Here is a 20,838-nt window from a genome sequence, read left to right on the forward strand (position 1 = left end):
GGGGGGGGGGGGGGGACCTATTTGACAAATGTTTACTGTTAGCAATTAAGGGAGAGGCAGGGGAGGGGGAACAGGTTAACTGTATGTGTGTGTCCCATCCGAATTTGAAAAACCACAAAAGCGCAGGCAGAGGGCACATGAGCACCTTTCCTCAGCACTGCTGTTCTATGCACAGTCAGCATCCCCACCACTCCCCCAAGTAAGAAAAAAAGCAAAACAAGAAGGTTTTTTATCAACTCTGTCTGTCTGAGCTACGCACAAACACAGATCAATTTAAAAATTCAGAATCCTAGGGGCCAAAGCTGCCCGAGCTTCACAAGGACCTAACAAGGTCAAAAAGCTTAATGATTTACTCTAGTGGTGCAGCCAACAAGAATTAAATGGAATCCAGAAGTGGTGCCAAGGACATCACCAGCAGAGAGAGACTATTCAGTTAAGAGTTTTCTAAAAACAAGCATGACTCAATTGCCTCAAGGGCAGGGACAGACCTTTGTAGGAGCAGAGCCCGGCACAGTACTCGGCACATCACGGGAGCTGTGTAAATGATCGGTTAACGAAGGAATACAGGAATGAAATGGCTTTGTCTTGAAAACATGGGTTTTGATTGAAAAATTGTATCTATATTAAAAATGTGATAAAGCTACATTCAAAAGAAAGTCCCAGAGTACTCTGATATTTGGTTAAAAAAGGGACAGATGTGGGATCATTTCTCTATTTTATCCTCAATAACGAACACAGCCAAGCCTGACTGCTTAGGCCCCTACCACCACCTCAGGTCTTCCAGGTCAACTCACTGAAGGCCCATAGGCCTGAACAAAACGACTTGCCTCTTCTTCTATTGTGCCGTTAAGCACTCTGGTTTCTTCTCTTTCTTTTTCCATGAAAGGGATAAGGTGGCCAACAGCCTTCTTCATAACCCGGGCTGACTTTATAACCTGAGGAAAAAAGCATAGGATCAGGCATCTTTCCCAAACCACAGGAACAACTGCTGATGGCCACTTGTGAAATTTGGGCACACATTAAGAATGCATGCTTTGACTTCAGGACAACCACACTGGAGTCTGTTGACAGTAGGCAGAATAAAGGATAAGCTCCCCGGAGGGAAAGCCAGTGAATAATAAGGTACAGCAGAAGGAAAACAAGGCTAGAAATCAAATGTTGCAATTTCTGTCTTCTGAACTTTTGCTTGTTCCTTTTTCCTCTGTCTAGAAGGCCCTCTATCTTTTATCAAAGAGTTCTATGTATCCTTCAGGACCAAAGCTTCTCCACCATGAGCCCATTCCCAGCCTACTCTTCTCAATCCCCAGCTTTACAACTCACTTAAAATCCAGCCTTACATTTAGGCAAGATGAGGGCCTTTTAGTTTCTCAAATGCTGCAGTCACTAACCTACATGCTCAACAAGTATGTGTTAACTGATGTGGTTAGTAGCTGCTGTAAATCAGAATAAGAGTTCTGGTTTTACTTTAAATAAACCACCTAATGTACCGTTATTTAAAACAGAAACATTTGTCTCAAAATATGCATCCTTACAGATGAATAGTGCCTGGTCAAATCAAGTCTTAATGTTAGTAACTCTACATTTATCTTGGGTTTTATTTTACTTTCGGAGGGGAGAGATAGGCATTGGGGGTGAGAGGTGATACAAAAATTAGAACATAAGGCCGGGTGCGGTGGCTCATGCCTGTAATCCCAGCACTTTGGGAGGCTAAGGCGGGTGGATCATGAGGTCAGGAGTTCAAGACCAGCCTGGCCAAGATGGTGAAATCCTGTTTCTACCAAAAAAATACAAAAAAATTAGCTGGGCATGGTGGCATGCACCTGTAATCCCAGCTACTCTGGAGGCCGAGGCAGAGAATTGCTTAAACCTGGAGGGGCGGAGGTTGCAGTGAGCTGAGATTGTGCCACTGCACTCCAGCCTGGGCGACAGAGGGAGACTCCGTCTCAAAAAAAAAATTAGAACATAAGGATTATGATAGATTATGATGCTATGAATTTTTGGATGATTTCTAACATCCACACCACTCCAAAGATGGATTTTTCCAGACATGACTCCTAAACACATTTAGAGAAGGAACGACTAGCTATTGCCACTGAACTCTTGTCCAAATTAAAACCTGAGAAATACATCCCAAATCAGCATGTATTAAATAACAAAGAAAAGATTCAATTGTGAAAATTGCTCCCCATCTTTTGCCAACCTGAGGTAGAAACATTTTCCAGCTCCAAAAGATCACCAACAATTTTCATTCCATTCATCAGGGGTCCTTCAATTATATTGAGAGGTCGGGGATATCTTTCTTGGTTTAACCTGGCTTCCTCAGTATCCTCAATAATATGTTTTTCAATGCCCTAAAAATATAAAAAAAAAAAGAAAGAAAAAAAAGATCACCTAAAAAACTGCATTACCTCCACAGAGTCATCATGAAAATGCTTAAGAGCATAGGTTCCAGAATCAAGAGTGCATGGGTTCAATCGGGCTTCCTCAGTTGAGGAAACTGAGGCAATTCAATAAGCTTCAGTTTCCTCAATTAGAGTATTACAATAGTATCTCATATGTTTATTTTGAGGATTGAGATAAAGTGCTTAGCTGGCTTTACTGATACAAAGTAAATACCTCATACACTTCCAAAACAGAACGTTGTATGCAGTAAATACATACAATTTTATATGCCAATTAAAAAAATGCTTTAAAATGTACCTCAGTAAAATAAGCTAATAGAGAAGGACTAATAAGTTCAAATGCATCATAAAATACATTTTGTATCTTAGTGTTTTACCAGATTATACATTAATAAATACCTGTGGGGAAATCAGTAAGTTTTCTCACTGTAATGCTGTAGGGCTGGGGAGAAACGACACTGGATGGGGCCCTTAAATGAAGTTCAAATCCATGAAGCCTCCACTGACTTATCCACCCTTCAATGACAAGCCCCACTCCTCCAAGGTCCCCAGTTCAATGATCCTTGGATTGGCCGACTAGCTCCACAAATTGAAATATGTGACTCTCAAAAGGTGCAAGAGTTAACTAGGTTAAACTCCAGAGCCAAAGAGGAAAAAAAAAAAAAAAAAGAACTCTGAGTTTCTCCAGACTCACACATGAGGAAACTGAAGCCAAGAGACTACTGATCTTGCCTAAAGCCTAAAATTCCAACTATGAAACTGACTTGCTGACCAACTGACAGCAACTTGGTCCAGGACAGGATTCGCAGCCTCAGCACTACTGACACCTGGGAGGGAATATTCTTTGTTGTTTGGGGCTGTCCTGGGCACTGTAGGATGTTTAGCAGCATCCCTGGCCATAGGATGCCAGTAATACCTTCCATGCACAGTTATGACAATCAAAAATGTCTCTGAACACTGTCAAATATGCTATGGTGGGGGGACTGGGGGACAGCAAGGGGGACCTCCCCAGGTTGAGAATCAGTGGTCTAGAGCATCTGCTTCTCCAGCTACTGTCAGCACCACACTGCCCGCAACAGCACCAGTCAGCCACGATGAGGCTCCAGCCCTCCAGTTCAGGCTCCTGTAACTCACCTTCACAAGCGCATACTCAAGGCGTTCTTCGACAGGGCCATTTCTCCACTCATCAGTCTGAATGACTTTCTTCCCTCCTGTGCCTTGAGTCTGAATTGAAATTGAAACCAAGAAATGGATACAACTCGTCACTAACAAAACTGTTTGATGGCAAAAATAAATAAATAAATAAATAATAAAAAATAAAATCTGTATCTTATTCTTCTTTTACTATTCCAGCCCCTAGTAGATTGTCCAGCATAAAATAAGATCTCAATGAATGTTTGAGGGAAGGAGAGGGAAAAATGAGAAATCTTTTAGGGTCTGAACAGTTAGCGTAGAGACAGAGTCAAGTTCCATTCTTTCCTTTCCCTCTTTTCTAAAAATAACAACTCAAGACAAAATATTTCCAGGACAGTAAGAGAAGCTATACTCCAAACCCCATGAGCCTTCAAAGCTCTCAACAAGGATCACCAGTACCCACAAACAGATGCAGGGAGGCCATAATGAAGCTAAGTCAGACATCAAAGGTGGGCACACTAGGAGGTATGACACAGACTATGCTCTCAAGGACTCTGCCATTGTTATGGTCTGAAGGTGTCCTCCAAAAGTTGTGTTGGAAACCTAATCCCCCTGCCCCCATGAATGGATTAACGAATTAATGACGGATGGATTAATGTTGCTACCATGGAAGCAGGTTTGCTATCTCTCTGGTTCTCTTGCTCTTGACCTCTTCACATGAGATGCCCTCTGCCATGTTATGACACAGCAAGAAGGCCCTCACCAGGGGCCAAGGCCATGCTCTTGGACTTCCCAGCTGCTAATTAAACTTCTTTATAAATTACCCAGTTTTTGGTATTCCGTTAGAGCAAACTCATGACTAAGACAGCCATATCATGAGAGGTAGAAAATATGTAAAGAAAGAAAGACAGTATATGTCAAGGGCTGAATGAGTACATAATATAGACTAGGTACGTATGAATTTTGAGGAAGGAATGGTTATCGTAAGCTATGGTGGCAAAGAAAGGTTTCAAAGAAGCTGAATGATGAGAGAGGGCAGATTCAGCAAAGGAACAAAAGCGCAATGATCGTGGCACACATGATAAATTGCATTACTGTATTGTTTTCTCCACCTCAACTGGTGGTACCAGCTGCCAAACTGGAAACCTAAGCATCACCCTTGAATTTCCATTCACTACTCAAGTTCAATCAATCACCTCATCCTAATGATTATACCTCAATATTTTTCTCTCTACCCTGTCTCCATTTTCACAGCCCAAGAACTAAGTGGTCTCCACAGTCCAAAATCATTCTGGTCTCTGATTCATCTTCTACACTGTAGCCAAAAAGATGCTTCTAAAATGCAAATCTGATCCAGCTGCTCTGTGTAAGTTTCCTATTGCTTTCATGACATGGTACTGATTCCTTACCACGCCATTCAATGCCCTGATGAGATGGTGTGGCTGTGACCCCACCCAAATCTCATCTTGACTTGTAGCTCCCACAACTCCCACGTGTCATGGGAGGGAAGCAGTGGGACATAACTCAATCCTGGGGACAGGTCTTTCCTGTGCTGTTCTTGTGATAGTGAATAAGTCTCACAAGATCTAATGGTTTTATAAAGGGGAGTTTCCCTGCACAAGTTCTCTCTCTTATCTGCTGTCATGTAAGACGTGTCTTTCGCCTTCCACTATGACTGTGAGGCCTCCCCAGCCACGTGTAACTGTGAGTCCATTAAACCTCAGTTTCTTCATAAATTACCCAGTCTCAGGTATGTCTTTATCAGCAGCATAAGAATGGACTAAGACACCTGACCTTGCTTTCTCCTATAGCTTCCTCTTCTGCCATTCCCAACAAGCTTCAGCCATCCATAACACTTCTGTTCCTTATGCTCTCCATCATCTCTTCACCTCCAGGCCTTCACATTTGTTCATCTGACTATACATTTGTGCAGTACTTTGGATCAATGGCCAGACTCTGGCTAGTGCAGTATCTCTCCCCTGGCAGGCCCACGGGCACTGCACTCTACTCCCCCAACCTTGCCTGGTACCTCCTTTATTTTCTCTCAAGTTTCTCACACTGACTATCAGTCCCCCTGGGAGCTTTCCCTGACACACTCTAGGTTGAGGTCAGAATACTTCCTCAGGCTTCTCCTAGTATTCCTGCACTTCCCCTCTCCAGCACTTGCTGCACTGTGGTGGGACAATCGCTCTATACATTTTCGCATGTGTCACTGAAGCTGTAGGCTCTAGACGGTAGGGGTACCATCTCTCTTACTAGTTGATCTCCTAACGTTCAACAAATGAATGGCTCAAAGCGACACTTCAGTAAATATTAGCTGGTGAACTAATGTAACACAAGGACTGATTTTGCTGGAGTAATGTTTGTCCAGGGTGGTGAGGCCAAGACGGGAAGGCCAAAATCCTGCTGTGGAGTTTAAATTAACCTTTACTCAGGCAATTGCATGGGAGAAAGGGGAGGGACATTATCAATTCTAAAGCTGCGATTTACACTCAAAGTCATGTTTAGGGAATCACCAAAATGGGGAGATATTTGAATAGTCCGCTGATTGAAGGCCTGGACTTCAGTAGTGGTAACAGGGGAAGGAAGGACCAACTAAAGGTATTAATAGACAATAACTAAGAAGGGAGGAGGGGAATGCACATCAAACCACAATGAGAACACCATCTCATGCCAGTTGAAATGGGTGTCATTAAAGTCAGGACAAGATGCTGGAGAGGATGTGGAGAACTAGGAATGCTTTTACATGCTGGTGGGAGATGTAAATTAGTCTCAACCATTAGTGGAGACAGTGTGGTGATTCCTCAGGATCTAGACCAGAAATACCATCGACCATAATCCCCATACTGGGTATATACCAAAGGATTTTAATCATTCTACTTACAGACACAGACATGTATGTTTTTGTGGCACTGTTCACATAGCAAAAGACTTGAAACCCACCAAATGCCATCATGACAGACTGGTAAAGAAAATGTGGCACATATATACCATGGATACTGTGTAGCATAAAAAAGGGTGAGTTCCATGTCCTTTGCAGGGACATGTCGATGATGCTGGAACCATCAACTCACAAACTAACACAGGAACGAAAACCAACACCGCATGTTCTCACTCATAGTGTGACATTTGAAACAATGAGAAACACATGGGCACAGGGAGGGGAACACCCACACACCAGGCCTGTAGGGGCTTGGGAGGCTAGGGAAGGGGTGCATTAGGAGAATTTACTAATGTGATGCTCGGGTTGATGGGTGCGCAACCCCATGCATGTGTTACCTATGTACCACCTGCATGTTCTGCACATGTATCCCAGAACTTAAAGTATAATTTAAAAAAAAGAAGAAGAAGAAGAAGAAGAAGAAAGAGAGGAAGAAGGAATTGGGGAGAACTCCAAGATTTAGGGCCAAAGAGGTAACTGGAATAACAACAACACAAGGACTCTCATATGCTGAAAACCCTGAACGAGATAGTAATCAAAAAAGAAAAAGTCCCTCTAAAGTTCACAGTTCCATCACTTGATACCTGTAAACACCATTTGTTCTATTAGCCCCACAATCAGACAATTCCTACCTGGCGGATGGAGTTTTGCTGTGTAAAAACAGGGCAGTGTGTTCCAAACACTCTCGAAAAAAGGATCTGGTGTGTCCACAGAAAAATACCACAATGTGCCAGACTTATGGGGTGGGAAGGGGGCAAAAAATATGTGATTATGGACAGAGGCAAAAGAGGATACAAAGAGCAGTAAAGAATTCACTGAAGTGTTGGAGGTTGCGATGTCTAAAAACTATCCCACCTGATAGCTGTGTTCCAAACCTGATGAATTTGATTCAGGAAAGCAATACTTAAAATGAAACAGTACAGTTAAAAGCAGTTATTTCAGAAATACACAATGGCATGCTGAGGCCCATCTTACTTTTCATGTAGTTATTCAATAGGGAGTTCTTCATGATATACATCCAAGGTGCTACACAGTTTTCAAACACTAAGGAAGACCAGACCCAGGCATACTGTGGAAGCTGAGTAGATAGAAAGCCACAAAGCAAATCGACCAAGCAATTGTCATGTCCATCTGGCTACTCCTTGTATCTGTACGTGTACAAAGCTAATGAGAAAAACTACTTCTTCCCACTCTAGAGTTGCTTCTGCCTCACAGGGGCCTCATGGTTGTGTAGGTTATAAAAGGAAGTAAACTGTTGCAGAGAAAGCCAAAGAATGTGAGCTCAAATGATGAAGGGAGGGATCAAGGCCAAATCAAAGAACAGAAAATTTTCCCAGAAAGTATCAAGAATATTCTCAAGCTCCAGGGTCATTCCACATCCATCCTATCCAGAGCAACAATCCTTCCACTCCATAGGAGGCCTGGCCTCCATTAGGGTACCATTTAATAAAGATCTTCCACGTAAATTACATGGTACCTGGAAATTTTATTATCAAAATAATTTACTTACCACAGATCAGTCTGAACTCAATCAGGAAAATTATTTTTCAGAAAAATCCCATTCCTCCCCAAATGTGAGATTAGAGAGCCTCGGAAGATCAGAGGCAGTACTCTTCCCACCAGTTTCAATAATATATCAGACAGGAATCTGGGTGCAGACTTCCTCATTTGCAATAACCGAAAGAGATCATTCTCTTATAAAAGAGAAAAAATCCCTTGACTCTTATTTGCCTCATAATATTCCTGCTCTTCATGCTCCATTTGCACTCAGCGCATCCTAAAGAATTGCTACAGAGCTGGCGACTCCCAGGAGTTATTAGAGGATACCTGTTTGGTTATTAATTCTCTTAATGGCAACGGAAGTCACCTTGAAAGCAGACAGCCTCCCTGACAGAGAGGTCAGTGGCTTATGAGAAGCCCTCATGGTTACATTAAGAATGAGGAAATTCTTCTATGATGAATTGTTAAGCTCTTCCAATTGCTATTAAGATTTCCCTCACTTTGACAGTGCCTCCAGGGGCAAAACCTCTTGGCAGCTCAGCATGACATACAGAAATGAAAGCTTGTAAACAATTGCTAAAAGACTACAGACCAAAAGAATGTCTAGCACAAAATACAATGCTAAAAAAACCTGAAATGGGAATGGTCTTACAAATAAGGAGCCCCTTTCCTAAGTAAGAGGGCTGCCTCCTCTGGAAAGATTAGGGAAAAGATAAAAACACATCATTTCATGGGTTAATTAAGAACTGTCTAGTATGACTTCATGATAATAGAGGCTATGATGCCCCTTTGGCCTTCAACAGAACTCTCTGACAGTTATTAATGAAGGGCCCCCTACTAGGTAGAAGATGGACCACGACTCAAAACTGAATAGTGTTTAACGCCCACGTCTCAGTGTTCAAAGAATAAGACAGGACTAAGCACTCTGTCTATGTGAACAAAAACGGTTAATAGGATAAAAAATTAAAATCTATGGAATGTTTCTTAAGTAATGTGCTGAGAAGTAGAACTTGATTGCATCTGCCACAACCAAATGAGACATTCTGTCCTGGGTCCACATGAAAACCAGAAATGTTTTAAGGAACTGAGAGGAGGGTCATGGGAGCTTTTGGCACAGTGTCTGAACTCCTTTCAGCTTTGTTGAGCCTAAGGCTTCCATAGGCAATTTCAGAAATCTAAGTCTTACTACCAGTAAGGCCGATAAAATAAGGATGTGGTTACTCTCAGCGTGTCATATCCTTCTTCCAGAGCATTTTATTACTCTTCTGTGGAAGAGGAAAAGTTGGCTGTTCTATCAGAGCTAAATTCAGATTCTAACATGGAAAATATTAACAAAGTTGGCAAGAGACACAAAAGCATCCTACCACTTTCTCAACATGCTTTGTCGGAAAAATGTCTTCCTTTGCCATCATTCTCTTAAACAGATTAAAATGCAAGTTCTTTGAGGTAAAGATCTCAACTTTCCTTAAACTGAATTCTAGGAAGCAGCATCTATGATAGATACTTCATGTGCCTAGGACTGCGCCCAACATGTAAGTGAGAAACAAGCTGGTGTCTGAATTAGCTATAATTATACTCATTTTTTACAGATCAAATGTGCACAGACTTCAAGCCTTGAACTGCAGAACTTTGCCACAGATGGACTAGATCCTAACATAAACAGGTATACAAACCAAAACATGTACCAATGGGGACCACGTAATGCTAACACAGCCACACAAGAAAATCCAGAACAGCTATTTCAAATAATGAGGTAGAAAAATATCAAGTAAAATGGAAATATGTTCCCAGTACACTGCTAAGAAAAAAATATTACCATAAAAGCATCTATAGTTCTATTTTTGTAAAAAAAATGTGTGTATATGTACCTACACATGCACATTCATTTTGCAAAAAGAAAAAAAAACTCCCATTACTTAAAGATTATAACAAAATCTCAAGTGTTTAACTTTGGGTGGTAGGATTACAAGTGATTTTTATTTTCTTCCTTTGCTTACCAGAATTTTGTAAATTTTCTAGAACTAATACGTTACTTGGTACAAGAAAAATAAATTTTACATTTTAAAATAAATTTAAAGAAACCTAAGTCCAGAATACGGAGGCAGTCTAGGCATGGTCTGTTTATCCTTCCTTGCCCTAGCTACACCACCATCTCTGCAACTCTCTGTAGAAATCTTCAGTGATCTAAATATATGATTCAATATTTGCTTCTATTCCACAATGAAGGTCTACTAACTGTAGGTAATACATTCAAAGATAGCAAAAATCCATCCATTAGAACACTTGTCTGTCTACCTGGGCATAACGTAAGAGCTTCTCCGTGGCCTCAGGGTCTTTATTCCAGATGAGATCTTCACAGAGCTGCAGAAGTTCCTTATGGATATCATCATACACAGGGAGGTTTCCAGCATTCACTATCCCCATGTCCATGCCAGACTAAGGGCAATACAAATAAAAATGAGAATTTACAGTGATACCCTAAGTCAGCGATCAGCAAACTTTTCTCTGTAAAGGACCAGATAGAAACTATTTTAGGCCATAGCCTCTGTCACAGCTACTCAACTCTGCAGTTACAGCATAAAAGCAGCCACAAACAAGATACAAGTGAATGGGTGTGGCTCTATCCCAGTAAAATCTTATTCACAGAAACTGGGAGCAGGCCATACTTAGCCTAGATGCCACACTTTGAAAACCCCTATCCCAAGTAAAAGCTGGTTTCCAAAGGACAAATAGTTCTTCTATCATACCTTGATTGCATGGTAAAGGAAAACCCCATGCATTGCTTCTCGAATGGCTTCCATTCCTCGGAAGGAGAAGGACAAGTTGGAAAGACCTCCACTTATTCTGGCTCCAGGTAATGTTTCCTGGCAAAATTTTAAAACATGAAAACACTCCCCTTTTGCTAAAACAGCAATCACATCTCTTAAGCTTTATATAGGAGTCGAAAGAAAAAAAAACAAAAAACAAAAACCATCCGAAGTTCAAAGTAATTCAGAGCTTCCTGTTACTAGACATAGAGCAAAGCTTGCTGCATTATGGTATCACAAAGGTGCTGCTTCATAAGTAATTTTTCCTACTAGACTCCATTCTCCCTATGGAAAACACATGAGTACACACATACACATACACACACACACACACACACACACACAGAAAGACAAAGAGGAATTCCTTATTCACTGAACGTACAAATTACTAGAAGGCTTCCATATCCTAAATGTACAGACTCCCTAATTCACCATAAACTTGACCAACTATAAAAGGACAAAAGGAAATTGAAGTTCCAACCATACTGGTAACAGTAGCAAGCATCATCAGACACGTGGAATGACAGGAACTCTCACTTACTATTGTTGGCTCAAGAATCTAGGGAGACAGTTGGTCATTATCTACCACTATGAGCCAACCACTCCACTTCTGGGTATATGCTACAGAGAAGCTCAGGCATGTATGTCTAAGATACATATATAAGAATACTCAGAGCAGCACTGTTCATAATGTCCAAAAGCTGGAAACAAACTAGATGTCCATCAACAATAGAACAGTTAATTGTGGTATAATTATACCACAGAATATTATACATTAATAAAAATGAACAAACAGCTACAGACACACAGATAAATCTTTAGAATGAAGTTGAGCAAGAAAAAAAAGCATGTAAATATTATGATTCTTTTTATTAGGCTCAAAAGCAGGCAAAACCAAACTATATCATTCAGATATTCAGTCAATTCTTATTATTTTGTGGTAGTTATGTTCTTTGAGGTCACCGCAAACACTGAATTAGGGAATACCAGAGCATTGCTCCTAGGAGAAATACAGGGTTAGGTTCCTGTGAGCCCCTGATCACATTTTTTGTCAGCCAATCAATACATAACCTTGTTCTGTGTGCTCATGTTAAGATACTTTATCTAATATTTACTGTTGATTAATTAACACTGAATTCACAGCCAATGGCACTATAATGCATGTCTGAACAAAGCTTGTCTAACACACATATTTCCTCCATAAGGCACATCACAGCCTTCTTGTACTTAGGAACACTAGACAGCACTAGTATGGGGCCATTTTAAAAAGTGACCTCACCAACAAAAGCATAAAATGTGAAAATATGGCATTAGACTGCAGAAAGGACATCTGTGTACACGATGAGAGCTGAAATAAGAAAGTAGGTCACTGCCATGTTTGACCTCTTTGGGAACAATATGGGTTGGGCCACTCAAATTTCCCACCACTCTGCATATGGGTATGTCTAAATAACTGCAGAAGTGATGTGAGTATTGATTCTGGGGTCACGAATACATTTCAGTGAGTATATGAATTTGCAAATACAAAATCCATGGATGATGCAAATCAAATCTGCAGTATAAGCAGTAAATTTATGAAGAAAAGCAACAGAGTAGCATCATAAAACTCAGGACGACAGCTACTTTATACAATTGAGAATGAGGTGTAACTGCAAAAGGAGACACAGATGGGGGTGCTCGGGCTATGCTCTATTTTGGGACCTAAATGAAGGCTCTTATATGCTTCATAAGTAATTATTTATTAGGTTCTGTGGCTTTTTGTTTTGTTTTGTTTCATTTTGTTCAAGACAGGGTCTCACTCTGTCGCCCAGGCTAGAGTGCAGTGGTGTGAGCCCAGCTCACCACAACCTCCACCCTCCTGGGTTCAAGTGAGTTCATCAGGCTCTGTTATATTCTCCAGTCTGTTGGCTACACAAGTTAAAAACTCCACTAAAGAAAAAAAAAAATAAGGTCTCCTACATTTCAGAAAAACAATTTACTAACTAAGAACAAGAATGTTAACATTTCAGCCAATAAATGTATGTCAGCTCTAACCATTCATTAGACCCATGGGACGAATTTGAGCCATGACTTGGAAGAGAAAATGTCTATACTTACTTTAATGACTTTTGTTGCACGGATAAAATTAATGGCATACAAGTTGTGTTCTTCCATTCCAGTCCCAATAGTTAGGATATTAGGGTCAAAAATGATGTCATTTGGATTAAAGCCCAGTTTTTTCACAAGAAGATGGTAGGCCCGGGTGCACACTCTGATTTTCATGTCCGTTTCTGTTGCCTGGGGAAAAGAGCAAAAGATGTAGTTTGAAATAGAAAAATTAAGTATCTATTAAAATATTAATATTAAATAACTGTTATTTTATTTTAATAAAATATTAATATTAAAATATTAAGTGTGATCTATTAGAGCACGTTTCACTCATTGAAAACACTCAAGTGTCAATGCTTGGATTTCACAGAAATCTAAATGCCAAGCAGCTTCCGATCACTTATCAAATTATCTCAGAGGAGAGGTTGGTTTAAAAATTGCTTTGTGTGTTCACAAACACAGCAGCTATACTTTCTGCAAAAAATCAAATCTTATACATATACACACATACGGTATATTATGAAAAAGCTTCTAAAAAATACATGCATATGATAAAAAATCAAATATTACTAAAGAAGAGACTAACGTAAGTGCCCCTTCCTCTCGACCTGCCAGTAGTGTCACAACCTATCACCCAGGACACACTGCCACTGCTTTCTCAGACCTTTTTGCAAAAACACTCTAAGTATATTCAAGGATATGCATTTATTCCTCACCTCCACCCATTATAACACTGGCTTAACATGTGTCTTAAGTCATAAACACAAATTAGTCTTTACCTTCAAAATAATGTCCCTAAAAGGCAAAACACTGACTCCAGCAAGACTCATCCCCCAGCTGCTTCCCATCAGCCTCAGAATCTTGGCCTACATCTCCAATCTCATCTCCTACCATGTGCCCTCTCCTCTACTCCGCACCCCTACATTGCTCCTTTGGTGTTTCTGAAACCCGCCAAGCTTATTCCTCCCTCCGCAACTTTCATTTATTGCTGCCACTACCCAGAACATACTGTGACATGGCTTTGTGCTTCATAGGACTCAGGCTTCTGCCCAAGGGCCCCCTTTTCAGAGCCTACCTTAAATCACCCTCCCTAAACCAGCCACTTCCACCCTTCCCCACCTCCTCCATTCTTCTTCAGAGTATTTCTTTCCAGAAATTGTGTTATTTTAGCAACATCTTTAGTATTTTTGGCTGCTTTGTTACTTATTAATTGGTAAACTCCTCTCTCCTAGCTGGAATGCCAGTCTTGTATCCCCAGTGCCCAGAGCAGTGCCTGTCAACGTACATGCTCAACATTATGTATGAATGCTGCTTTTACTCAAAGCATTTCTGAACTTTGTCATGGAAACTGTCTTCAGATCAAATTTACAACCTCAACACAGGGTATTCACCAAATTACATCCTGAATGATTTCTGGTTGTATGAAAAATCAAATCTACTCTTTAAAAATGATTACTTGCTATCACTACAGTGATAAGAAAAAATAAGTCACAATTCTGAAGGTCAATTCTCAACGAATGTGAAAACATTCTTGAAAAATGGCCAACCCTACTGCAATCTGCATTGCAGACTTCTGTGGAGATGAGGGGGTGGGGACACTGACATAGGTCAAATGCATCTAGTGAGGCCCTAGACAACAGAAAAGAGGAGTAGGGGAATTATGAAAGGAACTCACTCTTAGATCTAGTCTTTTGATCACTTACTACTTTGGTATTCTTTTTCAACTGTTTTCTTTGGTCTCTCTAATCGTTCCGGGCAACTGCTGGGGTGAGATTTCACCTCTACTTGGGAGGGAAGTGTCTCTAGGAGTCAGCAGACAAAGCGGCCCAGGGAAAGGGAGACAGGAAGTAGTCTTTGTGGCCTCACTGAACCCAGGCTTTAGGGAAGATGGCGAGCTTTCGTCTTCCTTAATGGAATTTTCTCAATGTTTACTTCCTCTGCCTTCAGTTAGAGTGAAAAGGTTAAGGTTGAGACTGAGATGTGTGTCAGAAAAAACTGGTCAGAAACAGGTCATTTGCGGCTGCCTTTAGTCTTGAATTTTTAAAGCTCACCCTTCACCAGACAGCCCAACAGAGTTCTAGGCTCTAGGTTCACAGCCGGGCTAAGCTCACTACGAGAGAAGGCACAGGGACGACCAGTGCCACTAGTATTACTGAGTAACCTAGTCTGGTTGGTAGATAAAGAAGTCAAGGTCCTGGTCATTTCTCTCCTAAGCCATGAATATTATCTGGCCAAGCAGGGCAGGCTGAAGTGAACAGTATGTTACCCATAGGACAGAAGGGTGTAGGGCCCAGCTGTGTACCAAAGACAGCCTTGCTTGTGGGACAAGCAGGAGCATCCTCACAGGATGGGAATTCATTTCTAGAACCAAAACAGAGTCATCAACTCTAACCTCCATAAGTATGAAGCCCTTGTCAAATTGTTCTCATGGTGTCTAGCACAGTATCTGTGCCACAGGGTTGCACAACCCTGTGCAACAGTGGTTGAGTGCCACTCAACCTCTGTCACTTGATTAAATAATGACTCTCAGAGTGAACACAGCATTGGTGTACAGGCCTTTGTCAGGAGCAGGTCATATCATGTTAGTTTCACCAGGCTTCTGTCTTACCCCTCACCAGGGCTGTGGGACAGACACACCAATAAAGCCTCAATCGTGCTTGTGGATTTCACAGATCCAGAATAGAAGTTCAGTAAACAAACAGAACAGGAGCTTTACTCCATCAGGAAGGGCTTTCAACCCTGCTGCACATTACAATAACCTGGAGGGATTTCTGTTTGCTCGTTTTTTATAATAGTAACACCTCACCCTGAACCAGTTAAATCAGAATCTGGAGATGAGGCCTCAGCAAGTGTTTTGTAAAAGCCCCTTAGTGATGCTAATGTAAAGCCAGGTGAGAACCACTGACAGGTGAGATGTGGCACCTTCTCAGCTGGAGTAGAAGAAAAACTCAGTGAGACTCTAAGCAGCAAGAAGGAAGGAATAAATGCCATTTATAGCTTTATCAAACTCTTAAGCCATAGAGAAGTTAGACTGTGACCAGTGAGTACAAGGCTTTAGTTCTTAAGAAGCTCATGGCTCAGATTTTGCTAAAATACCAGACATTCAGGGAGTAATGCAATAAAACAATTTTTGATTTAGTCATCAAGGCAGATACTGTAAGGAAGAGAAGGACAATGTGTAGATTCTTTAATGTAGATTCTTTAAAGAACCTAGATTCTTTAATGTAGTCTGACAAGCAGCAGAGATGGAACAGGGCTAACTTCAGAGGTGAGTTAAAGTTTTAAAATCCAACTGAACTAGTTGAAGATGGGCAAGAGAACCCTGGAGGAAGCAGAGGCCCATTCTGGGACTGTAGTTAAAAAAAGAAGTGGTCCGGCCCAGTGCAGTGGCTCACATCTGTAATCCCAGCACTTTGGCAGGCTGAGGCAGGTGGATCACCTGAGGTCAGGAGTTCGAGAACAGCTTGGCCAACATGGTGAAAAACTATCTCTACTAAAAATACAAAAATTAGCCAGTTGCGGTGGCACATGCCTATAGTCCTAGCTACTTGGGAGGCTGAGCCAGGAGAACTGCTTGAACCCAGGAAGTGGAAGTTGCAGAGCTGAGGTCGTGCTATTGCACTTCAGCCTGGACGACAGAGTAAGACTTGATCTCAAAAAAAAAAAAAAAAAAAAAAACAGAAGTGATAGAAATGGATATTTGTGACTTTCAAGAGAGAGAGTGACGACTAGGAAGGGAAACACTGAAGAAAAGGAAGTGTCCAAGGGAAAAAATCTAAAAATCACGACCAAAGGGAAAAAATTTACCAAAGAAAAAATATGTCAATTACAATAAAAACAACAAACAAAACACATAGGAATGATCTAGAGACTTCCTATTTAGGGATAATTACATAACTCCACTGAATGAGTAATTGGAAAGACATTCCACGTTCCTCAGAGACAAATCTAAACATTGGCAAGATACCAATTCCTTGTTATTTTCTAGGTTAGGATTATTTAGATATTAATCAAGATCCAATAGTTCTCATAATTAGAAATTTATTTTCAAATCATTTTAAAACAAGAAAATAAAAAAACAGGAAAATGTGTTGCATATATTGATTATTCTTTTATATAGTTTACACATGTGCAAACAAAAACTAATATAGACTATTCTGCTATTATGTGATAATTATATTTCTAAGAAACTTCACATTATCAAAATTGTCATACAAAAAAGTCATTTTGTGAACCTATGGATTATACGAAAAAATTAAAACCATTTCATTTAGAAAAAGAGAACTAAATCTAGAGTCAGTATACTTGTCCCATAGAAATTTCAATAATAAAAGTGTCCTGTATCTTGTTATGTAGAGCTAAGAATAACAGCTGGTCAAAACTATCAGCAACAATGAAAAATATAGAAATGCTTTCTTGTTGCCTTTCAATTCAGAAGCTCAGGCCCAGCCTCCTGTCATATCCGGTCTTGACCTTGCAGTTTTGTTTGCAACATGGATCACAGACATTAACCAAAGACTCCAACACAGCAGCCAGCTATTGAAACAAAACTGGTGTGCCTTGCTTAGCCGCAACAGTAGTTTCCCATTTGAGGGAGTTGTTGTTTTTCCCCTATAATCAGTGGTGTCAATCCAAGCAAAGCAAATCTCGGTTCTTAACTGATTGCTACATCCAATAGCATTATGAGAACGCAATCAACAGAAAACATGCCTTCATATAAAAAATACCTGTATTGCTGGCTTCTTAACTTTGAAAGTATACAGGATTTTTGCTTTCCTTCTTATAATTTTCAATATTTATGACAATTTGACAGTGAGCATACATGCGACTCCATAATCTGTATAATATTTAAATACTCTGGACAACAGTCCAGTAAAATTATGTTACCTAAGTTATCTATTTCTCTTCATTGGGCACTTGGGCTGTTATATTTTCAATAATGTTGGTGTAAAATTTTGGCATATATAGTAGCCTTACTCTGCTGAATTATTTTGTTGGAATAATTGCCCAGAAATAAGATTATGAGCTCAAGGGGTATAAACAATTTTTTGTCTCTTGACAGGTATTATATTCTCTTTCAAAAGGACTGTACCAGTTTATACTACACTCTGCAACAAACGAGGCTTCAGTTTTATCACTGCTGCATCTACATAGACCTTGACCATTTTTAACTCTACTAATTTAGTAGGGATAAAACATTACCTTAAGGCTGCTCTAATTTGTGTATCTTTCATAACTAGCAGGTTATTTTGTTTTCCTACATTTGCTTTTTAATTTGTGGTCACAGTCAAGTCTAAATTGGGAAAACCTATCCTTAGACAAGACCAAGCACTAAGCAGTGCCAATAAACAAAGCAAAGGGTAAACATAGGATTTGGAAACATACACCAGTCTTCGAATGAGGAAGACCAAGGGTAAAAACTTGGTTCCACCATGTTCTAGATATGACACTGGTCCACTGTAAAATGGGATGGCAGCCACCTCAGTGGTTACTCTGAAGACTAAATTAAATAACTTCTGCTGGTGGTTTTCAACCAAAAGATACATGAGAATCACCTCTAAGGCTTTAAAATGTCTAAAGCCAGGCCTCATCCCAGACCAAATGAGTCAAAACTCAAGGACTGAAGTCCAGGGGTGTGTATGTTTTTTCAAAAGCTCCAGCAGTGACTGCCCTTCCCTGTCAGAGTGAGTCTGCTTTGCACTCCTGGTTAAGCACCACAGATCCCTAAGGCGCAACATTCCATTCTCACTCTGAATTGACCTTGCTTCCAACTTCACCGAGAAAACAGAAGCAATTATAGACTCCCGCCAGCACATCAACCAGCATGCCTGCAGATCTGCACTCTTTACTCTGTCTTCTCTTTTGCACTTTGAGCAAACTGCCCAGCTACTGATCTAAAGCCACCCCTCCACTCACACAGTGATTGCCATCTCTCTCAAATCACAAGGTCATGGCTCTGGCAAATGCCTCCTTTCTCTCCTGCATCAATTCTTCCCTCTCTCTCCCAGATCATTCTCATCAGCTTACAAAAACATGTTGTCACAGAATCTACACACACACACACACACACACACATCCTTTCTTAACTTCGTATTTCCCCCCTGGTTTCCACCCTATTTCTTTGCTCCCCTTTATGGCAGAACTGTAAAAAGTTGCCTATACTGCTGCTTCTATTCTCCTATTCTCTCTAAATCCACTCCAATAAAGCTTTCATCTCCTTGGAAACAGTACAGCAAGATCACAAATGACCCCATTTCTAATCCAACGGTAAACCCTTGGTCTCATCCCACTTGGTCTCATCCCACTTGGTCTATCCACAACTCTTCAAACAGCTGATCATGCCCTTTTCTTTGATGCTTGTTCTTCACTTGGCTTCCAAGGGAACTCTCTCTTCTGACTCCCCTCCTACCATGTAGGCTGCTCCTTCTCATATCCTTCTGATGGTGTTTCCTCTTCTCCCCAGTGCCCTAAGCACTGTGGCTCTAAGACTCACTTAGTCCTAGGACTTCTCTACAGTCATTCCTTTGGTGAGCTCAGCCAGTCTCACTGCTTTAAATAGCATGTATAAATAATTCCCAAATAAAGGAATCCTATCTTCAAGCCAGACTTTGCCCACGAAATCCACTCATTTACACAACTGCACACTCAACATACCCACCACATACTATGTCCAAACCCAAACTTCTCCTTACCCCAGCCCAAACCTGCTTCTCAAAGTCTTTCTTACCTCAGTAGCTCCTTCCTTTCAATTGCCCAAGCCAACAAACTCTAAAATTATCCCTGAATCCTCTTTCTTTCACAACCTATACTCAATGTGAATGCAAATCCTATTGGCTCTATGTTAAAAACATATGTAGAAACAGATGATTTTTAACGTCCTCTTTTGCTTTCACCATGGCCCTCACCATCACCATATCTCATCTGAATGAAAGCAATAAACTCTAACATTTCTGCTTTGGCCCTAACAGACCATTCTCCACAAAGAACCAGAGGGTTTAAACATGAGTCAGATCATATTTACCCCTCTGTTCAAAACTTTTCCGTGGTGTCCCCACTCACGCTGGGTAACAATGTTAACCAAAAGTGTGAAGAAAGGCCTCCAAGGCCCTATGTGATTTGACCTGCCACCTTTCCAACCTTGTATCTTCCCGATCTCCTCCTCTCCCCTCTGCTCCAGCTACTCTGGCTTCCCTGTTGGTTTTCAAACACAACAAGCATCTATCTACCTCAAGATTCCCTCTGCAAAGAACCCTCTTCCCCCACATTTTCACATGGCTCACCTAGGCTTCTGCTAAAATGTCACATCATCCACGAGGCCTTCCCAAACTATCCTACATAAAATAACATTCCCCCATCTCCACGCTGAGGGGGGATCAAATCCTCTTCATTTCCCTTCACCGTATTCAATACCATTCAATGTGTGTATACACACATACACGTTTATTATTATTACTTTTTTTTTTTTTGGAGACAATCTCACTCTGTCACCCAGGCTGGAGTGCGGTGGTGTGATCTCACCTCACTGTAACCTCAGTCTCCTGGGTTCAAGCAATTCTCATGCCTCAGCCTCCCCAGTAGCTAAGATTACAGGCATGCATTACCACATCTGGCTAATTTTTGTATTTAGTAGAGACGGGGTTTCACCACGTTGGCCAGGCTAGTCTCGAACTCCCAAATTCAGGTGATCCACCTGCCTCAGCCTCCCAAAGTGTTGGGATTACAGGTGTGAGCCACTGCACCTGGCCAATCATTCATATATATATACATTTTTAAAAATTTTGTTATTCCCTTTGTCCCTAAGAATATAAATCATACAAGAACAGGGACTAGGCTGTATTCTCTGCTGTCTCCTCAGAGATTAGAATAGGGTCTGGCACATACTAAGTGCTCAGGATATATTTGAAGATATTTGCCTCATTAAAAAGTAACAAGTTGCCATATATATATATATATATATTTTTTTTTT

At 40.8% G+C, this 20,838-nt stretch overlaps 1 protein-coding gene across 1 annotated transcript in view; it reads right to left on the reverse strand.

Annotated features, from left to right (window-relative positions):
- MTR (5-methyltetrahydrofolate-homocysteine methyltransferase) overlaps nt 1-20,838 on the reverse strand; it is a 105,252-nt gene that overhangs the window by 35,302 nt on the left and 49,112 nt on the right. Inside the window, 7 exon segments of the mRNA XM_017862275.1 lie at nt 828-935; nt 2,201-2,231; nt 2,233-2,351; nt 3,537-3,626; nt 10,273-10,413; nt 10,725-10,841; nt 12,882-13,061. Of these exon segments, the coding sequence (XP_017717764.1) occupies nt 828-935; nt 2,201-2,231; nt 2,233-2,351; nt 3,537-3,626; nt 10,273-10,413; nt 10,725-10,841; nt 12,882-13,061 (786 nt within the window).

The sequence above is a fragment of the Rhinopithecus bieti genome, unplaced genomic scaffold (genome assembly GCF_001698545.2).
Source record: "Rhinopithecus bieti isolate Rb0 unplaced genomic scaffold, ASM169854v2 scaffold_57691, whole genome shotgun sequence".
Lineage (NCBI taxonomy): Eukaryota > Metazoa > Chordata > Mammalia > Primates > Cercopithecidae > Rhinopithecus > Rhinopithecus bieti.